This window comes from Montipora capricornis, chromosome 4 (genome assembly GCF_036669925.1).
Source record: "Montipora capricornis isolate CH-2021 chromosome 4, ASM3666992v2, whole genome shotgun sequence".
Classification (NCBI taxonomy): Eukaryota; Metazoa; Cnidaria; class Anthozoa; order Scleractinia; family Acroporidae; genus Montipora; species Montipora capricornis.
This window is the reverse complement of record NC_090886.1, coordinates 37,501,551-37,516,895: the sequence shown is the minus strand read 5'-3', so window position 1 is coordinate 37,516,895 and position 15,345 is coordinate 37,501,551. Positions and strand designations below refer to the sequence as shown.

At 38.4% G+C, this 15,345-nt stretch overlaps 2 protein-coding genes and 1 pseudogene across 7 annotated transcripts in view; 2 read left to right on the top strand and 1 right to left on the bottom strand.

The window, feature by feature from the left end:
* Window positions 1-15,345, top strand: part of LOC138046899 (lysophosphatidic acid receptor 1-A-like) — a 390,671-nt gene that overhangs the window by 183,408 nt on the left and 191,918 nt on the right. The gene's annotated exons all lie outside the window — the stretch shown is intronic.
* The window catches only part of LOC138046646 (uncharacterized), a 203,584-nt pseudogene that overhangs the window by 70,869 nt on the left and 117,370 nt on the right, over window positions 1-15,345 (top strand).
* LOC138046897 (histamine H2 receptor-like) overlaps window positions 8,387-15,345 on the bottom strand; it is a 10,704-nt gene continuing 3,745 nt past the window's right edge. For all 4 annotated transcript variants that reach the window (XM_068893501.1, XM_068893502.1, XM_068893500.1 and 1 more), the window contains one exon: window positions 8,387-9,966. In XM_068893501.1, coding sequence (XP_068749602.1) covers window positions 8,982-9,947 — 966 coding nt within the window. In that variant the 5' untranslated portion in view covers window positions 9,948-9,966 and the 3' untranslated portion in view covers window positions 8,387-8,981. The remainder of the gene's footprint in view (window positions 9,967-15,345) is intronic.

Genomic DNA, 15,345 nt, shown 5'->3' with positions numbered 1-15,345 from the left:
GCACCATACACTCTCTAATTACCTTGTCTTTCTGAAACAAGTTCGACGTTTTCTTGTAAGAAATTAATCCTGGAAGGTTCTCTGTCCTGGGGAGCATGTACTGCCTCAGCCCTTGCTCTATCGCAGGAGATTGGTACGGATTTCTCATCAGTTCTCGTTACATAATTAGTGACCGAGTCTTTCGACAGTTCTTCATTATGGTGCACCACACAACTACTAGTGTCTGGAAGCATGGATTGCTTGGTTGCCTCACTGTTTTTTATGTCACGGATGTTGTTCAAGTTGTATTAATATAGCTTTGATGACTCATAGCTTGCAAAACTTCGTGATAGCTTTTATAAACATTGGTATACTTTGATAGCTTCGATGTTACTCTCCAAATGGCAGTCACCTTCCAAATGGAATTTATTTATCCCCCGTGAGCTTAGGGGATGAACAGGCACTGTCTTCTCACCATGTGTCTGTCGATTCCATTTCTACATGTATCAAAGTCTTCGCGTTGGTCAGTGAAACGCGGTGCACAATTAATTGCACTAATCTGTACTTGTTCAGAATATTTTGCTTCACCTTTGAAGAAAGCCATTTCTTTAATTCTTCCGTTTCTTGCTTCTAAATACAGCGGAAGGTGCTCAAACAAGCGACACACAACCTTGCGAACAGGAAGTAACAGCTTTCTAAGCTGTGTTGTGATTACTCAACCTGATTGGTTTATTAGATCGAACTTCCGGTTACGCAGAAGTGAACATTTGCATAAAGAATCACCAAAACTCGTGGATATATCCACGAGTAAAAAATCACTTTATCTTCTCTCTCAATTCCTAATTAATAGTTACGCTTCCTATTTTGAGAAATTTTACCTTGGATAGTTATAGCGGTTACTATGCATAAGTGGTTTTATGTTGAATAACAATGACAAAACTTGAATATCTTTCATGAACAGACAAATTTGTTTGGCTTTTTTCGCTGATATTGCCGTCGTAGATCTTGTGCCATAGTCTCCTAAAATCGTAGAGGAATATAATTAATCTTTTGAGTGACTTTCCATCACTGCAGATTTTGAAACCATCGGCTGCTTCAAAGCCACCTCCAATCGAGCCATTCAAACAGTGGAAGGAAGAGATTCTATTCTCGATGGATCGTTATGGTACTCGAAAGAACCCCATTGCAAAGTGGGCCGTGGCTGCAATTCGAAAAGGATACAAGATGTTTGCAGTTCAGGATGGACGATGGTGCACAGTGTATCAGACCTTTGACAAGTACAGCAGATCTGCAGCCTGTGGGTTTGACGGTGAAGGCGAACGATGGGCAAACCAGGTCTACCTAACTAGCAGCTAATCAATGGTGTCATGCAACAACACTCTTCTGCGAACGGGTTGCTCTTTTTTTGCCTTCGCTGCTATGGGACTAGCTAACGTTTCCTCACAATTAAACTTTTTTAGTTCATTGTCACTGACGAATCATTTATGGTGTGGATCATGACAATTCTCTTTTTCCTGCTGAGTTAAAGTACATTTGATTTGTGGGTATTAGGACTGCCATGATTTTGTGTTTCTATTTTGCCTTTAACTTGACGAGGCCGCTAATGAAAGACAAATCCAGTCGATTTTCAGAATTGCTAAATCGAACCTTATGTTGGCCAATTTCTCTTTGAGCCCTTTTGTCATTTTATGAGAAATGGTTTCCTTATCTCATGTCCAGAATTCACTTGCACCTTCCCATAATGCATTCCGCTTTGGCGGGGTTATTTACATAAAAAAGCAATCGAAGTTACTTACTCTTAAAACTGAATTTATATTTGTCAGTCCCTTGATGTCTTATTCACTTATCCATTCCACCATAATGGGGTTTCTCTGGGATTTTTTAATTTCTTGCCTTGCAGCTAGGAGTTCCAGATAGCGAGTGTATTTTTTACTGCCCAAATTTCATTAAATGAAAGATGCATATCAGCGGAGAGATGGTGGCAACTCTTGTTTAGCGAGCAAAATGTTCATTGTAGAAGGAGACCGACACGCAGTACTGCGTGAATAAAGAACTAAAATATAAAGGTCAATCAAGCTTTCCCGCACTCGGATAAAAAAACGAGACTGTGCCCCATTTCTCGAAAGTCCTGATAACTTTTTGAGCTCAAAAAGCCATTTGTGAAACCGCCATTTGTGAAACTGCCATTAAAGAGTTCGTCTTTTAGTATGCTTTTAAGATAGCTAAAAACCAAATGATTGACCTTCTTAAGGTTCAAAGGGAATGGTGATACCGAAAAAGTCTCGGGACTTTCGCGATACGGGTCACGAACCCGAATGAGAATGGAACAATGACCCCTAATAAAGTCAAGTAAAGTCACAGCTTACGAGCCAGAAGACTCATTAGGGCGGCGCTTATCTCCGGTTTCCGTAGCATGAAGCGACTAGGAGTATTTATACTCCCCCCTGGATAGGATGCTAGTCCATCGTAGGGTTACCCCCAGCATTTCGCCGGTACCCATTTAAACACCTGTGTGGAGAGAGGCACCGTGAGAGTAAAGTGTCTTGCCCAAGAACACAACACAATTTCCCCAGTCAGGACCTGTCACGTAATTATTATTATTTTTTTGTCATCAGTTTGTAGATAGTTTTAGCCACTTGTTCGTTAGTGTGAGTGTTAACTATCTATTGTACGATTCCCTAGTGTATTATGTATTATCTGATTTAGTGTTATAGAACTTCTTTTAAGTGCTGTAATAGACCCTTTGCATAAATGGCAATGTACATCCTAAGCCTCACGTTCATGTGAAAAATCCTTTGTCTAGAAACATAAGTACGAGGCTAAGGATGTACAAAGTATTGTTATTCAAATTTAGGCGCCATATGAGCAAAGGGTCTATGTAGTCATCTAAAAAAACCATGTTTTGTCGTAATTTGAATAAATTAGTTTAACTATATATGGATGTAAAAAGTCGTGGGCGTGGGTTGGTTGTTGAAGTGGTGCAAGGTTTGTTGACAAGACGGAAGGCCAATTTTAGAAGAAAGTGGAGGGCAGAAACGCTGAGGTTTGTTGGCTTGTGGGTTAGTCGGTTTGTTGGTTTGTTGGTTAGTAGCGTTTTAGAGTGAAAGCGAAGAAGTGAACTGAACTGAACTGTTTAATATTGTAAATATTCAAAGTAAAGTATTTAGTTTATTTTAATTATTGTTGTCATTTAAATATATATAAAGCATAAAGAAAATCTAAGTACGATTAGTTAATTTAGAGATAGTCACTGCAGTAACAGTTATAGTTGTTGTTAACTTATATCTTTTATCAAAAGTCGTACGCGTTTTCTTAAAATTCATACTGTGTTGCGGGTTTGTGCGAAGGGGTGTGAAGTGCGTTGTTTTACACTTAGTTTTATCCTGTTCGCTCCTCGCAATCTTCCGAGACCCAGGGGATCGCGAACCGTCACAGGACCCCAACCCGGACCACTCCATTCGGAGTCGAACACACTAACCATGAGGCCACGCGCCTCCCACAATGCGGACCCCATATGGTTGTTTCAAAAATGCGGAACGTCAGGGCCCGGTTGTTCGAAAGCCGATTAACTTAATCCAGGATTAGTGTAAACTTTTGTTTCATTTTTTTTAACTTTTTGGTGAAAGTTTCTTTTGTTCATTTTTGTTTTTCAAGATTAACTTCTTCTAATGTAAAGTTTTGCCGAAAATCAGCGTTAAACAGCATTTGGGAGTAGAGAAATAAACTCCTTGGTTAATTTTTAATCTGGGATTAGCGTTAATAGGATTTTGAACAACCGGGCCCACGTCAAAATCACGAGGTAAATTAAACTTCCAGAATTAAATTCCGAAAATTTTCTGATCCATGCCAGAAGGACGATGACTTCATGGTCATAGCTCTATGCCCAAGTTTCCCGAGGATTGCCTTGAACATGGTGTACATACAGACATACAAACTTTTAATTATTTTAGCTCGGATTTCCGGCAGAGTAGAACTATTACATACACATTGTAAATGTATGTCCTACATTACTAAGTTAAATGATCAGTCAAGTATGATGATTATCCGGTCTTTCGAATCTTGTTGGGAACACCAAAAACAGTTCACCATACTCTTCCAAACATTATCGCTGCAGTGGACAAGAACATGTTCGTTTATCAGCCATGCATAGGCCGAGCATGGGATAAACCGAATGACCAGCATTACTATTTATTGATTGTTAACGATATTTCCCCGCGTTTGATTGGTTTATATTCTTTTAGGCGTAAATAGTATCGTTACTTTACCCCTGTAAATTAAAAACTTGCTTCGTAATGAGAGAAAGAAATCAGTGATGAGATAAATACTTCTCCTTGGCTTTTTAAAGAGATCTGAGATAGTTTTGAATGAGCAATAAAATTTCTGTCGAATTCGGCTTTACGTATGATTTTCAGAACAACGATCTTAAAATTTTCTGAAGCTGTTGGCTCAAGTCCTTGATCAAACTAAAAAAATTGCATAATGGCTGCCACTCGTTTTTTCGCTCCTGCTTTATTCGCAACTGTGGGTGTACTTTTGATGACTAAATGGTTTTGACCCACTGAATGGCTGCGACGCCGAAGTTCCTCCACCACAAGCAAATTGTAAACAAACGTCGACAAAGGCGTCGCGCCATTTAAACCAAACTCCAAACCAAGGAAATTGACATGTCTGGTCATAAATTGCCGGAGCTTAAGAGCCATTTTCCGAGAAAATCGAAAATCACAAGACACTCGTAAAAAAATCGATTTTTTTTTTCTTTTGCCAAAACATCCCTTTTAGTGACCTAATTCAAGAAAAAATAGTTTTGGGTTCAAGCGATTCATTGTACGGGAGAAATAACAAAAAGTTTGAAAAATCGATTTATGGCTGGTTTTTCGCGCTTAAAAACAACAGAATCCGACCTCAACTTCGAGAAAACGGTGAACGCATAAGAAACAATCCCTAACATCGAAACTTCAGGCGAATATTATTTCGTTCTTAATCTTTGAAGCCCTAAAAGAAAATTTGAAGAAATAAGTTTTTTACATTTACAATCGACAAGTTTAAAAAGGACATATTTGTGTCTCTTGAAATGTTAGAAAATGAAAGCGAACTTTAACTGTTGAAAAAGCCCTCTGGTATATGCCGCTTCCTAGTAAAACCCATATAGAATAAAGCCTTGGCTATTGAAGTAAATTACGGGAAAGTTTTAGCTCTGGGAATTAAATACAGCCCTGACACTGGAGTAAGCAATTTGAGAATTTCATTTAATAAAATGTATGCAAATTAGACGGCCCGCTGAAGGAATTCATACTAAACAAAGTTTAGTGCAAAAGGACTACTTACTGTTGCTAGTAATATGTTTTTACAGTGAAAATGTTATTTCTAGCTTTCAGCTGTGTTGGTGAGAGCCGTAAATAACTTTTTATATGACGACTGAAAAACGTTTGTTCAGCCACATTGCCGCAGCGAAATCATTGAGATCGCAACTTCGAACTGAAACTGTCATCGCTTGATGAAACTCCGTTACCACAATGGTAAAATAGTTTTCTTCATGGGAAAAAAGCAGAATTAAAATGCATTCGAAACCGTTGACTTCGATTTTGAATTTGTTTAGTTAAGATTTCAAGCCACCACAAGGTCTTATGACTTCTACTGACCCACGAATCGGTTACATATGCTAAGGTCGCGTTAGCAAACTGTCACGAAATACTCAATAGCTTCTGTTTTCGGTCTTTGTTTTGTTGGTAAAAAATACATACAATTTTCACCGAACAGACCTTCTTGCTTAATTTGATTTATATATTTGTATTGGTCCAGACACATGCATATAGTGACTTGTTGTAAAAGACATTTATCACAGTTTTTGATTCAGAGTGAAGGTATAATATTTCCCAAAATATTTCAAACACAAATGTTTCCTTAATAAGTTCGTTATTCCCGAATTTACCACCTTGCAACAATCCCTACAGCAAAATAAAAAAGCATAAAATTCAACTTTATAGCTTGCTATAGTTTTGTTTCGGATTTGTTTTTTATCATTTTTCCTCCGAAACCAGGATCCCTAGCCAGGTAACTAGAAATTCTCAGTTTCATTTAGAGCTTGTTCACAACACAACTTTAAACTTGAGTGTGCTTATCGCATCCTTGAAACCTTCGAGACCTCCTCAAAATTGTTGAAAAGCCTATTGAGGCTAATAATAATCTTTGAGTTAAATTTGACCAATTTACGCCGCGAGCGCGAGAAAAAGAGAACCACTCCGCAGGGCTGAATACGCGATGTGGAGTGTTATAAAATTCCACATTCTCGCGCGTAACGCTTTCTCTAGAGACCTCTAGAAATGTTGTTTAGTGAAGAAAAACAAAGTTATCTTTGGTTAACTCAGAGAACTTGCAGAAATACCTCCAGCCTGCATAACAGGCGCTTTATCAGGGGCACTCAACGACGGTTTCCCCCCGAATTACTTTGAAAAGACTTTTTAGGCTATCCAGAGTACTTTTAGATCTCTAGAAATGTTTTCTAAGTGGCGCTAAGAAATTTGTATTTGTTCGGGCATCCTAGGGTAACTTGAGTCTTTTCGAAGTTACGAGGGCTTCAGTGTTATTTTCCCGAACATTTTAGCAGCAATTCAAAGTTTTCCGAAAGTGATAGTTTTTCGGTTCCTTCTGCATGGCATTTTCGATTCCGAAAATTTTAGGCTTCCTTTCTCTACGAAAAACAACCTCACCTGGGGAGTGAAATGGGAAAAATGAACTTCAGAAAATCGGAGGGAATTTATTACATAAGCTTCGAAAATTGTGTACATGAATGAAACGGTCATCTAGAAATTTTTAGCCTTCCTCAAGCTATAGAAAATCCTAGGCAATGTTTGCTTTTCCGAACAGATATTTCACAGGGTGCCCCTGCTTTATGAGTTAGGCTAGGCGAAAGCGGCATTTTGCGCGAGGCGCGAAACGCGACGAGGGGAGGAAAAAATAAAGCTTTATCTTTCTTTATCCCTCGTCTCGCGCTTCGAACTCGTTTCGCGCTTTGAGCAAATGCCGCGTTCGCCTCGCTTGGCTCATAAAGCACCTGTTATGCAGGCTAGAATACCTCTTCACATTTATAAGATAAGGTGTCATTGATTTGTTAGAGCGGGGAGAGACATTTATAACGTGCAAATAGTCACAAACTGAATGGTAACTGACTGATTTGTAACAAGGACTCAGCCTGACAAACAAGAAATGATCTCACTCTCCGAACAGGAACGCTCTTTTAAACATAAACAAACTTCAAAAATAAGCAAAGAAAGCAAAACAATGAACAAAATAGATTTTTTCTTGACTTAGTTATTCCAGCGAGAACAAATGGTGAATGATTCACTTCTGGAAGCAGCCTCTGAGGAGAAGTGAGAACACCGTTTAGGCAGAACTCTGCACTTTGTGTACTTTACCAGCCTGTTCACAGACTCTCTTCATTTTTAGATGCACGTATAAAAAAAAGCGCGTTCCGCCCTTCCTCTCACGGGCAATCGCTTATCTTGTGCGCGCACCAAATTCCCAAAACAGAAAAAACGTCGGTGAGCAGGGTAGCATTTCGTAATACTAGACGGGAATAATTCAATTAAAATGAAATCGTAGAGGCACGTGCAATAGTAAGTTGCGAAACACTTCGTGACAATATATGAATTTTATTCCAGGAGCATTTGACCTGGAAATGTTATATTAATATTGTTCCCAGAGTCGAATATTTCTACACTGATGATCTATAAACAGACGTAGGGTTGTACATTTTTTCATTGGGACAGCTGTAATTGTTTCTTAATCTGTTTACAATGTGTACAAAGTATAGTACGTACAGTCGTATGTGACAAGCTAGCGTGACCAATCTCTGCGCGTTTGTTAAATTATGCGTCATATGATCTTGTTATCCCGTCTAGTATCTGATTTGTTCGCTCAATAAGAGTAATACTCACCTTGTTAACTGTGTGGTTTGAGCAGTGGTTAATTTTCATCATTGTATGTTATTTTCGGACCAAAACATAATCGGGTTTCATTATTACAGAAGCGTCTGATGACGCGTAATAAGCGCTGCGTGGGAAGTGTTTAGATAGCTCAAGCGCTGAAGTTGCTGGACACATTTTGGTCGAAATCAGTTATGGATGAGTTGCCACCAACAGATTCAGAGATGGATTTAACTTCTCTCACAACAAGCAATGGTAAGTTGTTCGTTCAACAAAACTTTGCGTTAAAAATATGAATTCATTCAGCGGGCCGTCTAATTTGCATACGTCTTATTTACTCAGATACTCAAATTGCTTACTTTAGTGTGAGAACTGTATTGGATTCCCAGAGCTAAAACTTTCCAGTAACTTAGTTCAATAGCCAAGGTTTTATTCTATATGGGTTTTACAAGGAAGCGGCATATACCAGAGGGCTTTTACAACAGTTAAAGTTCGCCTTCATTTATTAACATTTCCAGAGATACAAATTTGACCTTTTTAAACTTGTCGATTGTAATTGTTAAAAACTTCTTTCTTCAAATTTTCTTTCATAAAATTAAAGAGTAAGTATGTAATAATTCTCGGCTGAAGTTTTGATGTTAGGGATTGTTTCTTATGCGTTCAACGTTTTCTCTAAGTTGCGGTCGGATTCCGTTGTTTTGAGTACGAAAAACCAGCAAAAAATCGATTTTTCAAACTTTTAGTAATTTCTCCCGTACAATGAATCGCTTGAACCCAAAACTATTTTTTCTTGAATTAGGGTACTAAAAGGGATGTTTGGGCAAAAGAAAAAAAATTTCGATTTTTTCACGAGTGTCTTGCGATTTTCGATTTTCTGGGAAAATGGCTCTTAAAGAACAAAATTGCGGTCTAAATCACTCTTCCTTGCATCCTTTTATCGACCACATTCCCACGATGTGAAAAGTCTGGATGAACTGGACGCCTCTGTTCTCTTACTAATGCCGATTGGTCAGTTTGAATTTCAAAACGCTCAAGTTGAAACTGCTCCAGTTCACTATCAAGAGCAAGCTACAGGTTTTCTTAAAGTGGAATAGCGGCCATGTTTGCATCAGCAGGAGCGCCACCGCAAAGTAAATTTCTCACGCCGGTGCGGAAGCCTTGCATGCGCATGGCGTAGATGATGGGATTTACCAACGAGTTTGATATGAAACATGCTAGCGCGAACATTCGCAGGTGAAAATTTACAGGACTTTTCGGCGAAGGGAAATCAGGATGGAACAAACCCAGACATATATATGTTATAACAGGCAAGAGAGTGATCAGGGAAGCAACTGTAACAGCAAACAAAATGGCCGATAGCTGGCGCTCTCTCATGATAACTCCGTTGTCGAGGCGGTTCATTCGCGGGCCAAAACGAACCTTGATAAAAATTGAAGTGTAGCAAATGCATACAACAAGAAGAATTAGTAAATAGTATGCAATATACAGAGCAGAATTTATTACTAAAGGGATCTTCCCGGGATCTTGAAATGGCACTTTGCCTAACGTGATTTGAAGAGCTTCTCTGATAATAGCTATCAGCCAAATGATGGCTATAGTGACGAAGTAGACTCGTCCGCTCATGAATAGATGCCTGGAAGGACGGTATGTGGCATGCACGCGCTCCAACGAGATGACAGCAAGATTTGCAAGCGAAGCAAAGGAGAAGATATGGAGAAATGCAAATTTGATCAGATCAGCCCAAGAACTGACATCATGGGTGTACTCCCAGGCATCACAATGTCGACCGATTTTTTCAATCTGAAGGGGGCCTGAAATAACCCCCACCAAGAAATCAGTCATCGTAAGATTTCGGATAAGAATGTAAGTGCCTCGGCGCTGCATCTGGCGCTGTGTCATGAATACAGCCATGGTGATAAGATTGAGGACCACTATGGCGACACATTCAGATATTAGCACAACGATCCACGGAATGCATTCTGATGAGGCGAGGAGTGAAGACACTTCGGTTTTGTTGGTCGCATTTCTGTTGTCGCTGCCAGACATAGTTCTTTACTGAAACCACCTGAAATAAAAACCAAAGTTATTTTTGTCAGACAGAAAACCTCTGTCCCACATGCAAAAGTATTTTCAACAAAGCTAGTTGAGTACATTTCTCACTTAGTGCATTGCTGTCAAGGGGCACTTTGATATTTAGGTAGGTTGCTTTCCAGACTTAGAAATCTTATCCCTATAAATATTGATTGACGTGAAGCGCCCCGAAATCTTTGTTTAAAAAGGAAAAAAGGTCTTAAGATGTAAGGTTAATATTGTTTTTATACCTGTGTAAGTTTAGAGTTATTTACACGCAACAAGGCGATATGTGATTTATTTGCCGAGGATGCAAACGAGGTCAGTGAATCCTAGATTGCCTTATTTTAACCAGCTCATTTTTACATGAGTGGAATAATCAACTGTGAGTAACATAATGAGATGTTCGGGACTCTTTCATTTATTTTATTGTATGGCTAATATAAGAGAGTTTCCAGTTTTTTTTTCAAGGTCCTAAAATCTTTAATTCCCAAAGCTTTGTAATTTTAACATGCAATAAGTATATCGTCTCCTCCCTGCTCGCAAAGCTCTCTTTTCTTTTGCGTTCACTGGGCTGACAAGTTCGGGAAAAGAAACTTCTGCCATGGGTTTAAACTCTCTGTGATCTAACCTTGGACGGCACTCTTCAAAACGCATGCTCCAAAATGTATTTGCAGTCTGTTTCTTGAGCCCACGGTGTCCCGCGTATTCATTTACAGTAATTTCCCTGTTGTTTAGCAAGCCCACACAAAATGAAGTATCACGCGTGAGGATTCGGTCGCGAAGTTACCACCGCGCATGCCCAACACAGTGAGTTTCGACCCATGGTAGAGGTCCCTTTTCCCGTACACTACAACGGAAAAAAGAATGACCTCTGCTACAAGCAGGGAATATTGTCTCTTTCACGTCTTTAACAATGAATTTGACAAAAAAAACAATTTATTGCAATCTTATTATACTTTTAAAAAATTCTAGATCTATTGCATTTCTGGTGTGTCTCTAAAGTTTTACATTGTTATACTCTCAAACAACAACAACAACAACAACAACAACGTACAGCAACACTCTCACCTCATATTCATTCGTATTTGAGAGTAAAAAGACAATTTTAAATTTATGCATAATGGTCAAAGTCTCAAACAACAACAACAGTAACGAAGTACAGCAACACACTCATCTCATATTCATCCATGTTCGATGGTAAAAAGACAGTTTTAAATTTATGAATAATGCGAGGAAGACAAAGAGGAAATTTCAGTTGATACATTATATTATTAAAGGATTCTAGGAACACTGACTCGTTATCAAAGCTGAAAGGTTGACAATTGAAGATTTTTACTTTTTGAAGACAATTTGTAAATAGTATGACGCCTTCTGTAAGCAAACCCGTATGTTAACGAAACAAAATGTAAACAGTGTGATGTCAGCAAAGATTTCCTTATGATTATTCTTCTTCTTCTTCTTCTTCTTCTTCTTCTTCTTATTATTATTATTATTATTATATTTATTATTATTATTATTATTATTATTATTATTATTATTATTATTATTATACTCCCCCACGGGATTATCAATTGTTATAACCCACCGATAAATTAATGTCGTCCGATTTGATATCCGTCCTCTGATTTTATTTTTACGAAAGAAAACCAGACAACAAGCAAACGTTCTAGTTAAAGCTTTAATTGGTCATGAAAGACACAAAAATTATTTTTGCAGAAAAAAGGTGGTTGACAACGCAGCCAACAAGAAAAAGTCCACAAAATATACTCTCAAGTTTTCTTTTTTGTATAAACAAACTACCGTCGCTGGCAACTACCTGTCCACACACTTGACAAAAACATGTTCCGCCGGCCGGTCAAAATTCAAAGTTTTGACAATCAAACTTCAAAGGTTACCCGCCCACTTTGGAACGTTACCCGCCCACTTTGGAACGTTTTGACACCACTCCGAAAACACTTCACAGGAAGCAAAGTCAGCAACATGTACGGGATTTTGTCTTTTGCAGTTTTGAACACCTTGTTTGAAATTCCTACCTAGTTTATTTATTGTAAACGCCATGTCTTGCCAAACGGCAAATAAATCATGCAGCTACGATCATTTGCGTAACTGGCGCCAAAACGTTCCCAAGTGGGCGGATAAACTTTGAAGTTTGAGTGTCAAAACGTTGAATTTTGATTGGTCGGTAGAACATGTTTTTGTCACGCGTGTGGACAAGTAGTTGCAAGTGACGGTAAAGGTTAGTTTCTTACATTTTTTGCGACAAAGTCTATTTACCAAGCTACTACGGTATATAATTTTCATCCAATTTTTATCGTGGAGAAAAGAAAAGAGATTCCAAAACACTCTTGAAAACATGGAGTCGACGGAACTGTACATGTCCAGTGCGTTGAGGCGACTTTTCGTGGAAGCAAGAAAAGTTGAAGAAAAGCGATACAGCCGCATTACCATGAAAGCCATTCGTATTGGGCTGGACCGGTTTCTGCCATGTTCTCCACGTAGACCACACAGAAGCCTTTTTCTATTATTCGTGACAAATAATTTCAGTCGGCTAAACGAAGCATTAGATGCTACTTTGAAGGATCTCGCTCGATTCATTCGTCGACTGTCCTCTTTCCGAACAATATAATTGCAAAAACATTTAGAAAAAACTGTGTTTTCATTTACGTTTTTAAGCTTTTGATCTTTGGGGCGTTATAAAGAGTATACTTGACATGACAACCTGTCAACATTTCCTCCAATTACTTTGTAATTAATATCGAGCAAACCAATCAACATGCGTTGCGTCAACCGCAATCGCGCCATTCATATACACGAAAGCTGGCTTTCTTTCCCTTTTGGATCTAAGTGCGTTCAGTGCGTTCTTCTTGAAAAATTAATCGGAGGGTTATAAAATAAATAAACCCCTTTCCGGCTTGCTGATATATCGGAGGATAATGCCCAAGGCTAAAAGATTGTCCGAAAAATGAACAGTTGGCCGAGAAGCGAAGCTTCGAGGGCCACTGTGAAATTTACTAATTTACTAACAATAACATGGGTGACAAATTACTCCTTAGTTTTGGCGCGAAATTTTAGCGTTAATTTATAATTTCAAAATTGCCATGGTAACATCTCTTGTATCTCGATCAGAGCCAAGATGGCGTCGAGATTTAAGACAGTGACCATTGAAGAAGTAACGAAATTAAAAGAAGCGGCAGAAAATTTAAATACGCGAAAGAGCACAATTAACTGGGTGAGGGTTTTTGAAAAGTGGTGTGACGAAAGTAGCCTTGAGAAAAACCTGGAGATGATTCTTCCCGAGCAGTTGGATAAAGTACTCGAGTGATTTACGGTTGTGAGCGTAATTTGTCACCCACGACATAAAAAGGTAATCAAATGGTTTTCTCGTGAAATTAGGAAATAATTTCACTTGCGTTTTGTCAAAATTCTGATAATTTCCAGAGCCTATAGGGGCGGGAAATTATCAGAATTTTGACAAAACGCGCGTGAAATTATTTCCTAGTTCCACTCGTCGCCATTTGATTACACATCTAATTTGGCGCGAAATTTCAGCGTTAATTTATCTCGGGTTTCACATGACGTCACGGCCGCCTAGTTGGTATTCACAAACAATGAAACGGCGGCCATGTTGGTGTCCCGACGCAATACTCCGGGAATTATTCTCTATTATTAGGGAAACGCTTTCTTTTGTTTTCTTTGAAAAACATGGCTGTTGATCACGTGAGTGAAAACCATGAATAATTTCACATGTGAAATTATAATTTTGCCATGCCAACTTTTCCTGCAGTGCCAAATGGCGTCTTATCAACTCAATTTGTGACCCTTGTTATTAATAGCTAATCAAATGGTATACATTTTCACCGTTCGATCAAAGCTTTAGAGGTTCATTTGAAATGGAATTGAAAGTGCAGTTGCTAAAGGATGCATATGAAATGGCGGCTCCCATTGAGGTGTGCGTTGGTTTGTTGTAAAATGACCCGTCTTGTTTCCTTGCAGCAATGTGGAACTTTCTTAAACATTTTTTTAATTCCTCGATTTCAGTGACAAATTCGTTCTGCTAGGAACGTTTGGTTAATTTTCAGCAATAATTATCTGGAAAAACGAAGTCAAACACTGGTTGGCAAAAGTATGAACTTTCAGGCCAAATGTTGTGGCCCCTTTGTATTCTGAACATAGCATCATCTTGTATTTTCAATATTTCCGATTCAGAAATACTGGCGAGTTTACATCGGCCATTTTGTTGTGTTTAGATCACGCATTATTCATTCGGTAGCGAGTGAATAATGCTCAATTAGCGAACCAATCAGATTGCTTGAAACACCAAGATCACTGAGTGAGTATATATCAATTATTTTTCATATTGCGCAGAAATGACTTTCGACCAATTTTTTGGAACGTCTTAAGCTTAGGATATTAATGAAGACGCGAATGCGAAAACGGAAAAACATTTTTTTTTTCCTTTGAGACTAGAAGCTCAAGAGGATAATGAACTTTCATGAACTTTTTTGACCGGATTAACAAGTATTATTAAATTCTCAACCTCGGATAATGCATTTCGCGAGCTCTGATCTCGGTTATCAGCTCATATACCTTAGTTTGACATTATATAGTAAATGATTGCGCTAAGCGTTGCTAAGCTGAAATTTATTCCCCGGAAAGCGAAATTTCTCTCTGAATAAAACCAAAAAAGAAAAAAAAACTTTATTTGTGGAAAGTCTGGATCAATTCCGACGTTTAGAAGTACGCAAAAAGGTAAGAAATGTTTTTGTGATGAGCCTACGTCTGTCTGACCACAAGGTATTACACAACATCGCATCTTCATCAAGTTTTTTCGATTTCGCTCGGATTTTCTCTCTTTCCTCGCTCGTATTTCGTACTTCCAAATTTTTGGAGTTTAAGGAATTTAATAAAACAATTATTCCATTCGCGCTTGTTGGATATGAGACTGGAAATAGCCAACGAGGCTATTTACCATCTCATATCCAACGCGCGCTCATGAAAACACCGTTAAATAGCTAATTAAAAGATGTCCGTCAAGTTCACCAGGTGTAATTTTGGCGGAAAGTTCAAACTGGGTAGCAGTTTTTTTGTATTGATAGTGCACGTGCAGTTGACATACACTTTTTCTTTGGTGAGAACCTTTTTCTATAACAGCATTGAGGCTGAGATTAAAAAAAGAGTACATGTTGGTAGAAAGTACGAACATGAAACATCAAAAAATAAAAAAAATTGTAGTGAGTGAGAAATTAGTAAACTTTGTTGACGGATGATTGATTGAAATTTGACCACCGATTCAATTAAGATGCCTTTGACGTGGTGTAAAATTACTGGAATAAAATCTACATGATCGGGTTGTTTTTTCCAAACCGTTTGT